The sequence below is a fragment of the Mustela nivalis genome (assembly GCF_964662115.1).
Source record: "Mustela nivalis genome assembly, contig: HAP1_SCAFFOLD_3047, whole genome shotgun sequence".
Lineage (NCBI taxonomy): Eukaryota > Metazoa > Chordata > Mammalia > Carnivora > Mustelidae > Mustela > Mustela nivalis.
In genome coordinates, this window is record NW_028133622.1 from 2,810 (window position 1) to 18,482 (window position 15,673).

The 15,673-nt window shown below is 45.7% G+C and overlaps 1 protein-coding gene and 1 pseudogene across 4 annotated transcripts; both read right to left on the reverse strand.

Moving 5' to 3' along the window:
• Positions 1 to 1,405: 1,405 nt before the first annotated feature.
• Positions 1,406 to 11,420, reverse strand: LOC309858646 (putative tetratricopeptide repeat protein 41). Of its 3 annotated transcripts, none has more exons than XR_014308287.1 (4): positions 11,285 to 11,420; positions 5,680 to 5,851; positions 2,334 to 2,481; positions 1,406 to 1,552 (listed from the first exon to the last, which is right to left on the reverse strand). XR_014308287.1 is itself a non-coding variant. In XM_082751358.1 (4 exons), exons 1-4 carry the CDS (start codon positions 11,372 to 11,374, stop codon positions 1,518 to 1,520), a joined length of 435 nt encoding a protein of 144 aa, XP_082607484.1. In that variant the 5' UTR covers positions 11,375 to 11,420; the 3' UTR covers positions 1,406 to 1,517. The 3 variants fall into 3 exon arrangements, 1 of the variants encoding a protein (XP_082607484.1); XR_014308288.1 differs by lacking the exon at positions 11,285 to 11,420 and adding an exon at positions 7,838 to 7,912; XM_082751358.1 differs by having other exon boundaries at positions 2,344 to 2,481.
• A 2,710-nt stretch (positions 11,421 to 14,130) lies between these two features.
• LOC309858644 (calmodulin pseudogene) lies at positions 14,131 to 14,593 on the reverse strand (annotated as a pseudogene). The gene has a single exon. The product of its transcript is annotated as a calmodulin pseudogene (transcript).
• Between the last annotated feature and the right edge of the window lie 1,080 nt (positions 14,594 to 15,673).

Below are 15,673 nucleotides of genomic sequence, written 5' to 3' on the forward strand. Positions count from 1 at the left end.
GTCCCTTGGTTCCAAGGAGTAACACCTGGGCCCTCATCTTGGTGCTAACTGGTTCCTGGATGCCTAAGGGGACAAGTACACCAGAACATCACCCTCAGTAAAAACCCCCAGACCCCAAGCAAAACCAAGACTCATGATCTTTCATCTGTATCTCCACCCCCCACCCACCCCAAACACACACACCTCTCACTCTTTCTACATATATCTTCAATAAACCCTGCTTCCACCTCCTGCTGGCTCATGTTTCATTTCCATCCTGCCTGAGGCCAAGGACCCTGTTGGCTGTCCCACAGGACCCCTGCTCTTGGTCCCTGGCCCTGACCTGCCTATACCATTATGAATAATTTTTTCCTTAACAGCTTTAACAGTGCCTTGTGGGGAAAGCTGAGGGAAGCCCCCCACCTCACAGGACAGCAAGCGGACTTGCTGAGCAGGCAGAGAAGAGTTAGCAGGAAAACAGAGAGGGAATGTCTGAGACATCACAGGCTGGCCTAGAGTTGCAAGAGGCAGACAAAAGGATGTGGCCCCACAAAGAAGGGAGTTGAGTCCTCCACAGAAGCAGGAAGTGAATACAGCTGACCCTCGAGCAATGCGGGGGTTGGGGCACTGACCCCTGTGCAGTTGAAAATCTGGTATCTTTTGATTCCCCCAAGACTAAACTACTAATAGCCCACTGTTGACTGGGAGGGTTACTGATAACAGAAGCAGTCGATAAGCACAGATTTGTATGCTTTGTGTCATGTACTGTTCTCTTACAATAAAGTAAGTTAAGGAAAAGAAAATGATAGGAAGGAAATCATATGGAAGAGAAAATGCATTTATAGGCTGGTACTGTATTAATGGAAACAAGGCCGTATGTAAGTGGACCCACTCAGTGCAAGTGCGGTTCCAGGGCCGGTTGTCCATCTTCTTCCTCACAAGGCCTGGGAGTGATACAGAGAAACACAACATCATACTCCTTGGTACTTTGCCTACTGCCAAGAGCTCTACGCACTTTGTGGGCTGAGAGTTCCTCTCAAAGACACTGCGGTCAGTGTCCTGACAAATGAACAGGGACACAACTTTCAGGCATGGCGAGCCCCTCAGGGTTCTGAACAAGGCTACAGCCAAGGACGTGAGACACTCTGATGGCTCAACCCCAGACTTCCCTTCCACTGGCGATTTGGGGGCGAAAAGAAGACCCACTACTTGAGACTTTTTATAAGAACTTGCATCGGAGCACCTGGGTGGCTCAGTCAGTTGGGCATCTGACTCTTGGTTCTGGCTTAGGTCATGATTTCAGGGTCGTGCTTGAGATCTCTTTCTCTCCCTCTGCCCCTCTCCATTCCACTCACGCCCTCTCTCACTCTCTCTCTCTCACAAATAAATAATTTTTTAAAATCTTTTTTTTTAAACTTGCCTTTCACTATCTTCTGGTAGAAAAAATAGTAAATCTGCTAAAAATTCCATAATTTCTCCAACCACGATGTTTTTCTCACCAAATAAACTTCTCCTGATATTTAAGCATTCTTGAAATCTCATTTTTGCAAGAGACGTGTTTCCAGCAACAAATCTGAAAATAAAACACATGTGTTTATGTGGGCACGATAATGCTGGCTAGTTCATTTTGCTATCAAAAGTAATTCTTATAAACATCCTTTGTTTTGGGCCCCTGGGGGGCTCAGTCATTAAGCCTCTGCCTTTAGCTCAGGTCATGATCCCAGGTCCTGGGATCCAGCCCCACCCACATCAGGCTCCCCGCTCAGCCGGAAGCCTGCTTCTCCCTGTGCCTGCTGTTCTCCGTGCTGTGTTCCATCTGCTGGTGTTCCCTCTCTCACTATCTCTCTCTCTGCCAAATAAATAAATAAAATCTTCTTTTAAAAAAATCCTTTGTTTTATACGGGAAGACACAGAACAGCAGAGCAGTTTATAATGGCAGAGATTTAAGACCTTCAAAGCGATATGTAAGAAGACATTTGACGATCTTATGAGAAACTAGGCACTATTCTCAACCCCAGCACAGCTGACCTTTAGGCTGGCAGCATGCACTAGGGCCATCTTGCGTACTCTATCACATCTAGCAACATCCTGGCCTCTAGCCACTAGATGTTGATAACAACCCCCAAGTCGAAACAACCAAAAATGCCTCCAGACATTGCCCAAGGTCCCCTGAGGGGCAGAATCACCCCCGGTTGAGAACCACGGAAGCAGAATATGGAAATGCTAACATTCGGCATTTCTTCACCTAATCAGTGGGAAATGGACTAATAAGCATGGGTTAAGAACATCGAACTTAACCATATAAGCTAGTACAGAAAACAATAATTTTCCAAGAAAAAAAAACCCATGTTTACATCAGAACACCTTCGGTGTATTTCATGGTAGCCTGATCACGGGGGTTGTTGTCCAATGAGCTGGAAATTTCAGCAGCGCGTTCCAAAATGTGATTTTCTTTTAAGTACTTCTCAGTGGCTGACTTTGCCAGGTTGTTCAGCACTCTGCCTGCAGAGAATAATTTTGGCAAAGAAGGTGATGCTGAAGTTTTTTTTTGTTCCACAAAAGAGTTAAGACATCAATAAAGTACTTAATACATTTGCTTCATCACCACCAATAGCCAGGTTTTTTCTTCATAAATCAATGACTTGCCTACGTTGCACAGGGATTGGTTTTCATACAATGATTGTGTGTGCACAGCAATTACAAAGGCCAAAGAGCTAAGACAATGGATTGAAAGTGAATTCTGAGACCATTCTGCAAATGGGCAGATCAGAAATTAAGTAAGAATATGGATGTGATAAAACCAGTCATCACCGTGGTAACCGAGTCCTACCGAAGGCAGCCAGTGCAGTCTTGCAATAAGAAATAAAATGATACAGCCTTACAATAAGAAACACATGAATAAGCCCCATAAATCCAATTAATAAATAATGAGCTCTCCCTAGATACATACCGCCTCGGGAATGTACCTGCTGCCAAGTCCCACCATTTGGTTCCTTTATTGCAAGTTATATATTCTGACACTAATACAGACTCCTAAAATGCTGGAAAGTGTTTTTGAAGCCATATTCTGTTAGGAAGGAAAAAAGCCCTAAAATCTTTCCTGGAAGGTGTTAGAACAGCAGTGGCAGCAGGAAAGAAAAGCAGATTTAACCTCCTGCGCCAGGGAACTCAGTTGTAAGTATAAAGGATTGCCATCACACTGTCAAGAAACATCTTTCCCAGCCTGGGTGGTATGTCCCTCCCTGCCTGTGCCCCCTGCACTCGGTCCACCTCCATCCAAGGCCTCCCGTCTCACACCTGGGCATCTGGAGGGACAGCCACATACTTGCTCTCCCTATGTCCCCTCTTACCCACCTACCCACCGTGTAGTTCAGGCAACAAAAGTAATCTCACAATAGAAACCAAATGACGGCATGCCCACTCTAACTCCATGTAGTGGCTTCCCCTCACAGAGAATAAAATCCAAATGCTTGCCCAAGGCCCTAAACAATGTGGGCCCATCTGAATCCTGCCCCTTGTTCAGGGAGGCTCTCCCCATCGCGAACCCAGGCCGAGGCTCTCTCCACTCAGGGCCCTGTGCGGGCTGTTCCCTCTGCCAGGACCATACGTCTCAGCCAGGGAGGCCTCTGGGCTTTTCCGAAGAGGAACCTCCCCCTGCTTATGCTCCCCCTGCATGTCGCTTGTGTCTTTCATTACATTTACTCCAGCCTGCAATTATTGTGGTATGTGTCCCCTCCTCTAGAGGACAGAGTTGGTGACTGTCTTGTCCAGCACAGCACCCACATGGCAGGGGCTCAGAAAATAGTTCTTGAATGTTTCTGCTCCTGCCAGCTGGGAATCCGAGTCTTCACCTGTTTGCTTGGGCCCTAAATCCCGGCCTGGCCCTTGTCAGAACACTGGAACTACAGAAGGTTCCCATCAAAGCTGCCACTAAGGACAGCGATCCACCCCCAAGCCTCGGTTGCCAGCAGAACCACACCCCTCCCGCTGCTTTGGACTCCTCAGGAGTCCCGTTTGTCTGCACCAAGCCAAGGTCTGCTCAACCCCTCGGAGCGCTACTCTCTAGACCCTCTAGCCGGACCCTCTAGCCGGCTTTAGAAGGCCAGTCCCAGGACCCACCTGAGTGCGCCTGGTTCCCACCCTGGTTTCCTCTGCTCACTAAGGTCCCAGCATGCCTGTGACCAGCTCTGCCTGCATTCGGGTGCCTCGGAAGCTACACTCTATATATCGAGGACTACAGCTTCATACATGTCAGTTCTAGAAGAGATTCCGTACTGTGAGGAGTTCCTGCAGACAGGCTTTAGGGTCTGATCAGCCTAACTTGGACTCCCAGCTCCAGGCCTGCCGGCTGTGAGAGCTGAAGTGGTTGAAGTTATTCTACCTCTCTGACCTTCAGTGTCCTCGTCTGTACCATGGGGATAGCAATACGTACCACAGGAGACACGTTTGAGGGTAAAAGATCATGATCATAACAAGCATTCAACAAGTGGGAAGTGTTACTGTAAAACTGGACTTACACTTGGGATCGAGCGGGGGTAGGTAGCTTGCCCACGGTGACTTGGTCTTACAGCCCTGGTGGTAGACCGCCGAAACCGCAGCAGCCCACCCCCCAATGCCAACCCGCACCCAATTCCCCTCGGCAATGCCATTCCGCACCTCCTCCCATCAAGACGTGGGGTCTTGTGCTCTCCCTTTGAATGAGGCTTGGTGACTCGTTTTGACCAACTGAATGCAGGACAAGAGGGTGTGGGCCAGGGCTGAACCTAGGTCTGTGCCTCCGCACAGGCTTCTGCTCCCCCTCTCCTGGAATCCCGTGAGCCACCAAACCAATAGGCCCTCACCATCCTCCTGGAGGATGAGAAACGTGTGGCCCAGACATGGAAGGGAAGCCTCGTAGACCAGCCCACCCCATGCGCCCTGCCCGCTGATCTCCATCTGCCGAGCCCACTCTGGACCTGTGGAATCCCCCAGCCAACGCCCACACCTCTGGGCAACAGTAAGCAGCTGTTGTTCGAATGGCTGCCTTCTGGGCTGGCTTGCTATACCACAAAAGTGAATTAATGCAGCCATTTAAATACAGCCCGTAAGTCTAGAATACTTTAGATTAGACTGATTGTAAATCAGTGGGTCAAAAATGCTTAATATCTTCATTCAGTAAACATTCTTTGTCTCCACTCTCTCTGTGGACCTACAGAGCCTCAGGCATCAAATACCTGAGAATAAAAGAAGCGGGTTTCCCCGAGCCCTGGACTGCAGGCCAGCCACTGTCCTGCGCACTCCATGGTCTCCCACAAACCCTTCTAGTCTCACAACAACACGCAGCAGATACTCCTCTCAATCCTCCCTTACAAACGTGAAACATGTGACCAACAAAGGTTGAGTCATAGGTCTAATGGCCAAGAGTCAGGGAGTGGAAAGGTGAGATTTAAACCCAGAACAGCAGGCTTCAGAATCATGTGAACGGGGCCCCGTCCTGCTCCCAGTCTCCCTTTCTGACGCACGTCACGATCAGGCCTCCACAGCCCCAAAGGCTGGGCCGTCCCATGAGGAGCACTGACTGGTCAACCCTCATGTGACCGCCACAAAACTCAGGTGCACAAAGCACACACATCCACGTCCCCTTTCTTGGTAGCTGGGTCTGGCCCAGGAGCCCGACTCCGAAACACAAAGCGCGACCCCCTCCGCACCTGTCTGCCGTACCTTTCTGCTTCAGGAAGGCCTGGTTGTCTTTTATGGCGCTGGGTGGAAACTCCATCAGGTTGGACCACGCTTTCTGGAAGTACTGGAAGCCCTCCTGAGTCATCCCTATTTCAAGGTAGAGTTCTCCGGTGGTGTTCTGTACTCTGAGAAGCATCTCTGTCGAGGCCCGACTCTGTACAAAGTGGAAAGGACACCACTGCTGGGGGAAGCCAGCCATACATCGGACACAGCAGCCAGACACCCACTCAGTAAAGGCCCATTTCATCACATGCCTGCAAAAGATGGCATGCTTTATATCATTTCTTCCCTTAGGGAATTTAAATATTGATAAAATGATGCGAAGTAGTTATTGGGAAACACTATGAACTAAAAGTAAATGTGGGGATATGTCTTTCAGAGCTTGTTTTAGTTTACAGCCATAAATATTTCTGGGGTGCCTGGGTGGCTCAGTCGGGGTGAAGTGCCTGCCTTCAGCTCTGGTCATGGCCCTGGGGTGCTGGGATTGAGCCCTGCATCAAGGAGCCTGCTCAGAGGGGAGCCTCCTTCTGCCTCTGCCCCTGCAGCTCCCCACCCTCCACCTGCTCGTGCTCGCTCTCTCTCTCTCACATAAATAACATATTTAAGAATAGTAATAATAATAATAATTAATATTTTCGAAGGTAACAGTGTGTTGTTACCTAACATGTTAAAATTCCCAGGGGAGGTATTATCAAGAATTCAAAGCAACTCCTAAAAACACTATCAGTGTGGCCCTTGAATTGAAGAATGACCAGACACATTTTTGCTTAGAGACTTGAATTTAAATTCTCTTTAATGGCTCAGCATTGTTTCGTTCAGGAACACTTAAACTTCATTACTTTGTATTACTCCTCTACCAAAACTGTTCCAACGCTTAAGAATCTACCAGTTGGTTATAATTTTCTAAAGGTCCACTGCAAGAAATGAGAGTTAAGGATGAGTTATCTTACTACTTAATCTCGTTTCAGGAAAAGTAGTATTAACCAGAATATATCTGAGAACTGAGGCCCTATTCAAATGAACCACCACCCTCATTGGTTCTGTAATACTTCCTGCTCTACCACAGTGTGAACCCAGGAAAGGACTAAGCCTGGCTGCTTGGCATGAATTCTTTGTGCTCTGCACCTGTTGAAAGTGCTCCCCAGGCCAACGGACCTGCAGCATGACCCAAGAGCTTTCTAGTAGGTGTTTTGGAAACAGGTTACCTCTACTCAGATATGGATCTCCTCAGCCCTGGAGGTAGCCAGGTGTGGTAAGGAATCTCCGGGGCAGAGGCCACAGCTCATTCACGCACCCCTCATACATACCTTTAAAAGTGCCCCTTCTCAGCGGCTATCCTAGATCTCACCCCTACTGCTCACTCTTCCTGTCCCCCACTTCCATGCTGACTATATTGACGAACCCTGTGAATGCCGGGTTCGGATATTGGTTCGGATCATGAATGGCTGCAAGTAACAGAAAACCCAAATGAATAGTGACTTGATATCTCCCTCATGCAAAAGTCAGGAAGTAGATGGCCTGGAGATACAGACATATCATGATGTCAGAGACTCAGATTCCTTTTAACCTGTTTCCTGACCTTGCCTGACCTCTATTTCCAAGGACACCTCTTGGTCTAAAATGGCTGCTCCATCTCCAGCCATCGTAGCCACAGTCCAACCAGCAGGAAGGAGGAAAGAGGAGAAGATCAGACTCTTCACTTCATGAAAATCTCTTAGAAGTTACCCATATCACTCTCACTTAATGTCACCAGCCCAAACTCGGGCACGTGCTCATCTCTAGCTCCAAGGAAAGCTGGGAAATGTAGTCTTTCCAATCACTTGCAGGGCTAAACATTCAGGAGCGGGGTACATTACTTACTTTGAAAGCGGGGATAGATCTTGGAAAATTAAAGTCTGTATACTTCATTTACCCTTTTCTTCAATTAATTTCAAGTTACCAATGTTTCCACCCATTTTCTTCCTTCCTGCCTATCTCAGAGGAAGAGATGCCCAACCTCCTTTTCAAGGACCCACTGCCCCCCTGAACTCTCAAGAGGCCTGTCCCCTGAACAGAGTTCCCACTGGCATCTCCAATCTGCCCATCTCCCTGGCTCCTTTCCTGCTCCACACAGACATACATCTCCTGGATCAAACCTCACCTGAAGCTGATCGTATCTTGACTTTTCATCTTTCTCCTATTACTGACAAGCTTCTCAAACCAATATCAGTTTGTGCTGGTTCTCCATTTCATTATGACATACTTGCCTCTTAAAGCCCTGCAGTTCAGCTCCTCCCACATCCACCCCCTTCCATCTCTGGGGTTACCACTGACGGCACTCACCAGAATTAGGGGCCTTCTTTTGGTCTTCATTTGTCCAGCCCCCTAAGCAGCCCTCCTTCCCTGGTTCAGGGGAAACTATGATCCCCCTCCCCTCCTCCAATCCCTCACTCCTTTACAAGCTCTTCTTTCCTTGTCTCCTTTTAGGTATAAATAACTTCCCAGGAACCAGTTCCTATCATCACTTGGAGGCCTTGTTTCCCTGCGTGTTTCAGCATTCACATGTAAGTAGATGTCCCCCACCAAGTCTCTCTCCAGATTTCCAACACTACCTATCCTCCAGCTGCCTGGAGACTCCACTTGGATATCTTTCCCCAACTGCAAACTCAGTAGCTGAAACATTTAAAATTTATCGTCTTCCCCTCCAAATCAGCTTCCTCTCTAGATTTCTCTGTGCCTGTCAACCAGGCTCAAGTCCTCAGGGTCTCCCTGAGTCCTCCCCATGTCCTGGCCACATTTCTAGTCCAGAGTGGGACTGAAGCCTCAGAGAGGGGGACAGCTCCCAAGTTCCCACCAAACTACTGAGGTCCTGCCACCCTTGAGTCTCACTGCCCACGTTGCCAGAAGTACCCATCGGCATGGCAAATTTGGTGCTATGTTGTCAAGCCTCCTCCTTATGAAAACAGGTCTTTCATTCTCCTCAAACTCCAGACTATTCCACCATCCAGGCAACAGAGCTTCGTGGGCACTCAGTAAATATTTGTTTATATTTCACAGTGATTGTGTTAGCACAAGCAGTGTTCCACTCTCAGGTCACAGTCTGCACCAGCCACCACCCCTGGAGCCCCGACTGAGCTGAGCACTTGCTACACGTGACTTCAGTAGGGATTTGCAGAAACGCTATGAAATAGGGATTATTGCTCCTCTACTACAGGTGGGGAAACTGAGGCTCCATGAGGTTCTATAAATCACCCAAGCCCGCATGGCTAGCAAGGAGGAGAGCAAGGCCTTCGCACCCAGACCTCCTCTCCCCAAAGCTCGGCTCTGCACATTTAACAGATAAGTCACCGACACATAACCGGAGGCTCCTTCACAAAAGTATTTTTTTGGTTTTCCAGCTGCCTGCCACACGGACTATGAAACTGGAGTGGGGAGAGCCTGAGATCTACTTTTTCAACAGACAGACCGATCAAATCAGCTTCTCAGCCTGAGCACCACTGCCACGTAGGGCAGGCTAGCTCTGCACTATGTGAGTCAAGCGGGGGAGGGGGTGTCCCACGCAGGCCCAATATGCAGCAGGCAGCACACCTTGCTTCTACCCTCCTGATGCCAGTGGCAATACCCACCCCCAAGTTGTGACAACCAAAAATGGCTCCAGTGTCGCCAAAACAACCTCCTAGCTGAAAACCGCTGCATTAAAATTCCTAAATGACCTAATAAGCTGAAGAGATTATAACAGTTACAACACGCAGAATGCATACACCACAAATAACGAGATCCTTCCCCCTTGAGAATGTTAGGCACCTATTTCAAAGACGTTGTTATTGCCAAAATAGCTTTAGAACTTCTCTTTTGGAAGTAACTTCAGCGCCTAACGAAAATTCTTTTAACAGTCTCCATGGTGGCTAGGCCCAAAGCGTTGTTGCAAAAATATTTTGAGAACAGAATCATAAGATTGATGCCTCACAAAGAAGTGCTCTGAGGAGGGAAATTTTCTTTGAATGTCTAAGCTGTGGCGCGGCTCCGATGAAGCCGTCTTACCCTTTCACGACCACATATCTGACAGGCTCTGCTTCATGGCTATTTTGCATGTTGCCAGTGTCTTCCAGCTAGACGGGGAGCTCCATGAGGGTGGAAACTGTGCCTGCCTCGCTCACCGCTACCACCCCAACTCCCGGCACAGTGCTCCCTCACAGGCGAGGCAAGGCCCTCAGTACGAGTCAGCTGAGGGGATGAATGAGTGAATGTCTAAGTGAATGACTGGAACCAGGCACTCAGAGATTACCTAGTAAGAAAACTGGTACTCTCTAGACAGTAATGTCTGTCCGTAATGGTCATCTGGACCTGGTAGGAAAAAAAAAGAAAATTGGGAGCAAACGGGAAATTTCCACAGTCAATAGTAAGATAGCAGAGAATCACCGGACTCCACCCCCTGGAAGATGAAAGAGTGGCCAAGATAGCTTCATTCGACGGTCTTATTGTTTCTAACCTGGGCCTCCAGGACTTTATAAGCCACAGACAGAAAGAACACAAGAGCTACCAGTTCTTAAGCTCTCACTGTGGGCCACACGGTGTGTGGAGTGCTTTGTGTACTTTCTTACTCCAACCTGTTAACAACCCCTTGAGACAGATACTAGAATCCATAACAGAGTCAGAGAGGTTAAAATTCTCGCCAAGGTCACACAGCAGTGAGCGCCAAAGCTCTTTAAATCTGCGTCAGCCCGAAAACATCCCACGCTCTCTTCACTACTCTGTGTCGCCTTCTAAGGACGTGAAGTATTTACAAAGTCAAATTGATTCACTGATTCGTTTATTACGCAGCTGTAGGTTGTAAGATGCCATGGAGGATACAAAAATTGGTAGATAAGCATGGTCTCCTCCATGAGGAGACTTGCCATGTTAAGCCTTACTAATCTCTTTAAACAGAATTCTTTCTAATTCTTTCTATAAAGGTGTGTGTTGATGGAGGCTGAGGCCATCCATCACATTTTATAAAAATGTGAAGCTCTTTGTTTTAAAATAAAAAGAGCTTGTCTTGGGTTACACTAATCTTGGTCTATAAACACTACTGAAATCAGTAAAAACCTGTAATTTTTTTAAAGGCCAGTTCAATGTCCTCATACACACAGGTATAGTTATGCATTAGGAGTAAAACTTTCATTGTACTCAACAAAGCTAAAACTTAATATTTCAGAAAAAGTAAATTAATATAGAGACAAGATAATCAACCTTCTCCAACATTTTTGTAAAAATTATAACCAGAACCAAGTCCTTAACCTGTTTTTTATTAGTTCATTTCAACCCAGTACGCTACTCCTTTTGCTTTATTGACATTCTTTTTTCCCTCAAAAATTGTACTTCTTGGTATGCATTCCTTCAAAAAATGGCTCCCATCTATCTACTACTTGTTGCTACTAATCTACAGTTTGGGCTATGGATTAAAGTCAGCTTCCTCTCTGATCAATGTAATTAAATTAGTATCTGTTATTTATCATTAAGTCCTCTGTTTGCAGATGACATTATAAGGGAACAAAGGTAAATGATATCTGAAAATATCTGATACGAACAGAACCGCATTTGAAGGATTTAAAGTAATTTCCCACTTTACCTGCACGAGTATGTTCTCGACACTCAAGAACAGCTCTTCTGCTTCTCTGGTCTTGCCCACGAGCTTCAGAAATTTTGCAATAAAGAACATTAATCGGCATTTGTCAGTGGTGGTAACCTCAAAAAGCCTGCATTCCAGCACTAAATTGGAAAGAAAGGTAAATAATCCTAAATAAAGCATATCTGGAAAGGAACAAAGAGTCCCTATCACTTAATCTTGATACAGGAGTTATAAATACATTATCCATATTTCGGTATTTCCCTCTCAAGGGATTAGCGCTTTGCTTTTATTAGCACTTACACACGTTACCAAGTATTTGAAACAATGACAGGAAAAATAACCTAATGCTTTTAAATCATCTTGATATGTAAATAATGAAAACCAGAGAGTCAAAGGAGCATTTCCACAGTGCAGTCCACATATCACTGTAATATGGGTTTGGGGGTGATTTTCAGGCAAGAATAAAAAGGTGTTTAAATGACTTACACAACTCTGCCCTCTGTTGCAACTGTCTTGAATTACTGGCTTTACCAGAAGGAACAAAATGTTAAAGGAATCAAATAAGGAATATGCCTTGTGTGGCGTGTGTGTGAGTGTGTGTGTGTGTGTGTGTGTGTTTTATACCCTCTCATACGCAAATGAAAATATATGAAATTTTTGAACTTGAAGACCCAATTAAATACACCATACTACAAAAGTCGTCATTTCCAGAACTTTTCCCCCAAGATTCCAGCATCTGAACTTCTACATGGGACCATTGTTACATTTCAAAGTATTGCATCTGATGTGTTTGACACAAACACATCCCATGTTCTTCAACTGTTCCGTTGGCTCTGCCATAGGCTACCTGGACACTGAGTACATGCCTGCTTCCTTTCTGCCAACTTTTCCAGGGATCACCATTTGGGCACGGAATAAATATGTATGGAGCATCGACTGTCTGTCAAGCAGCATTCTACGCTCTCAACACCAAGCACAGCAGATGAGGCCATAGCTCTCAGCACAAGAGAGAGGCCAAGAGGCTCTGAACCATAGTTATAGTGCTTCAAGACCAAGAGCAAAAACTAAATGAGAGCCAAGGGAGAGAAAGAGCTCAAGAGAGTCCAAGACTCTCATCCACAGTGCCTATCTGAGCAAAGGGACCAAAGGTGGGAATAAGAGCTGAGGGGTTGGGGACCTGGGTGGCTCAGTGGGTTAAGCCTCTGCCTTCAGCTCAGGTCATGATCTCAGGGTCCTGGGATCGAGCCCCACATCAGGCTCTCTGCTCAGTGGGGAGTCTGCTTCTCCTTCTCCCTCTGCTCCTCCACTTGCTTGTGATCTCATGCTCTCTCTCAAATAAATAAATAAAATCTAAGAAAAAAAAAAAAAAACTGAGAGGTCAATCCAAGCCACAAACGAAACTAAGGACTATAAGCAGCTGTTTAGAGCAGGCAGGCGGAGAGTGGTCTGGACAAAAAAACCCGAAGGATGAGCCCTTGCGTGGGCGGTGGAGAGGGGAGGGGGTGGAGAGGGAGTTGCAAATTCCACGAGGATTATCGGGTCCAGATCCCAGTCAAGGGCTCAGGTTGGAACAGACAATATCCATTCATTCTGTTTAATCCTCAATTCAACAATCTCATGGGCTCCAAGAAAACTTCCTTCGTGAATCCTTCCTGCCACTGACCACATCCTCATGTTCGTTCCCTTAACACCAACGTGTAGTTTAATGGGCAAGCAAATAATTTTTCTCATGATATAACTAATACGGGTACCTCATAGAAACATGGAAAAATATAGAAAAGTACAAAGAAAAACAAAAACCACTTGTAACTGCGTCCTTCACAGATAAACTGCTTTCACATATTTCTGTATGTGCCTCTTATCTTCAGCACGTACCCACAGTCATTTTTTTTTTTTAATAAAATTGGGATCATTCTACAGTATGTGGGTTTTTTTTTTTTTTTAAGTTAATGGCCTTTTTATTAGAAGGGGAAAAAAAAAAAAGACTAGCATTTACAACTTGGAATGGCCGTAAACTGCAACTTCTTGAACAGCAGTGTTGATGGTTGCAATGAAGTCTACAGCCACAGCCTACTCCGCTGGCTCCAAGTCATGCTTCAGAAAGTTTCAAAAACAGACTATCCACAGATGCTTCCTTGATAAGGTTTCTTTTTGAAAAGGTGTGTGGGTGGCAGCCTGACACCCATTTCGCTCTAGTACAACGCAGAGAACGCTAAACGGACACACGCAACACGCACGAGGAGGAATGTCATTGTCACCATGGGTGGGGACACCCGGAAGTACGGCGGGGGAGGGGGTCTGTCCTCTGGGGGGTGGGGGCTACGTCTAGACAGTTTATCCTTCACCCATTTTCCTGCACAGCGTCCTGAGGTAAACCAATTTTCAATGTTTGTTTTCGGTAAACGTGCTATGGCAATTTATAGTAACGGACTGAACTGGAACCCATCTGAATAGGTTTTAAATTTGTTTTTTCATTTTTTTGTTTTTAATACAAATGCCTGACCGTGCTCCATTGTCAAGCCACATGCATGAAAAACTGGGCAGCCCGGTGTATAAACCACTAGCAAATGGGACTGCAAGGAGTCCACTAAGTGCTTCCTTATCTCCAGGTGGTACAGGTGTTTCTACGGTAAAACTGATGTGCTGTTAGGTCTTCAGGGGAGAGGACCACCAATCCACACACACAGATTTTGTGCGTGTGGACAGAAAGTGCTTCTGACATTCAGTTTTGTTATACAGAAACAGAATGCATAAGTGAATTTTTTTTTTTTTTTTTTTTTTTTTGCAAACGTTTAAGAGATGCAATTTGATTCTTCTGGAGTCAGGAAGGAGTTGAAAGTAGGTCTTCATTCTGTAGTCACCATCTGCACGAATTCTTCATACCTGACTGGTCCTCTCCATCGATACATGCTTCTCTGATCATTTCATCTCCTTCTTCATCTGTTTTTCTCTTAAGCTGGTTGTGGATGATGGAGCTCTGCCGCACTGATGTCCCCAGTGCCATCCTCGTCAAAGAGTCGAAATGCCTCCCGAATTTCTTCTTCACTGTGGCTTTCATTTTTCTAGCAATCATAGTCAGAAATTCTGGGAAGTCCATGGTGCCATTACCGTCAGCATCTACCTCTTTGATTATATCTTGCAATTTGGCTTCTGTTGGGTTCTGACCCAGTGACGCCATGACAGCTCCAAGTTCCTTTGTTGTGATGGCACCATGGCCATCTTTGTCAAGTACGGAAAAGCCTCCCTGAATTCAGCAGTCTATGCTTCAGTCAGCTGATCAGCCATGGTGCCGAGCGAAGGGAGGAAGCGCAGAGGAAGCAAGGCTGGGGGCGGTAGGGGGAAGGGGGCACAGTGCAGGGGCTATGTGGGTGGGGGTGTCCCCTCAGCACTGTGAAGCCGCCACTACCCTACTGAGCAAGGGCGCCCTGCCTCTAGGCTCCCAGCACCACTCCGTGTTATATCTAACACCTGCTTTTTCACCTCCATATTCAACAAATACTTATGTGTCAGCACTGTGCTAGATATTGAATACAGACCGAATACAATATTCATGGTTCCTGCCCTCATGGAGCTTACAGTCTATTGAAAAATATATTGTATTATGAATATTTTTCCACATCTTTAAAAATTGAGAACACATGTATTTACCATTGGACTGTATTCCATTTTACAGATTACCTTGAGTCAATTTTCCACTATTGATTCAATTTTTTCATTTACATACGATTTTTTATTTAATATTTATTAAATGTTATTTAGTGAGAATCATTGGCAGAAGCCTTTTTAAATATCCCTCATTACTTCCTTAGGGCAACTGTTAAATTGAATAAGCCACAGAGCATTAATATTTTTAAGACTTTCTATATATATTGCCAAATTGCTCCCCAGAAAGATTGTCCCAGTATAAACTCTTACTGTAGCATGTAGAAGTACCTATTTCCTCACACCTTTACCAACACTGTTATTGTTTTTATTTTTTATTTTTAGCTTTTTAGTTTTTTTCTATTTTTAAGTAATCTCTACACCTAACATGGGGATAAAAGTTCCAACCCAGAGAGCAAGAGTCACATGCTCTACCAACCGAGCCAGCCAGATGCCCCCATTATTTCATGTTTTAAAATTCACTAAAAAAAAAAAAATCATTGCCCATCCGGTACCTGAAAAATAGCATTTTGCTTTAATTTGCATTTCTTTGATTACTAGTGAAACAGAATATAGTAATGTATTTATTAAAAACATGTTCATCAACTCTAAGATGCCATCAATGGCAAGATGCATCCTTTTTCAGAAATGTTAAGTTTGGGGCAAGTCTACTTCTTAAGAACCAATGAAATCCAGTATTTATTCTTTAGTGAACTCATTCTTCCAATAACCACTTCCAGTGCACTC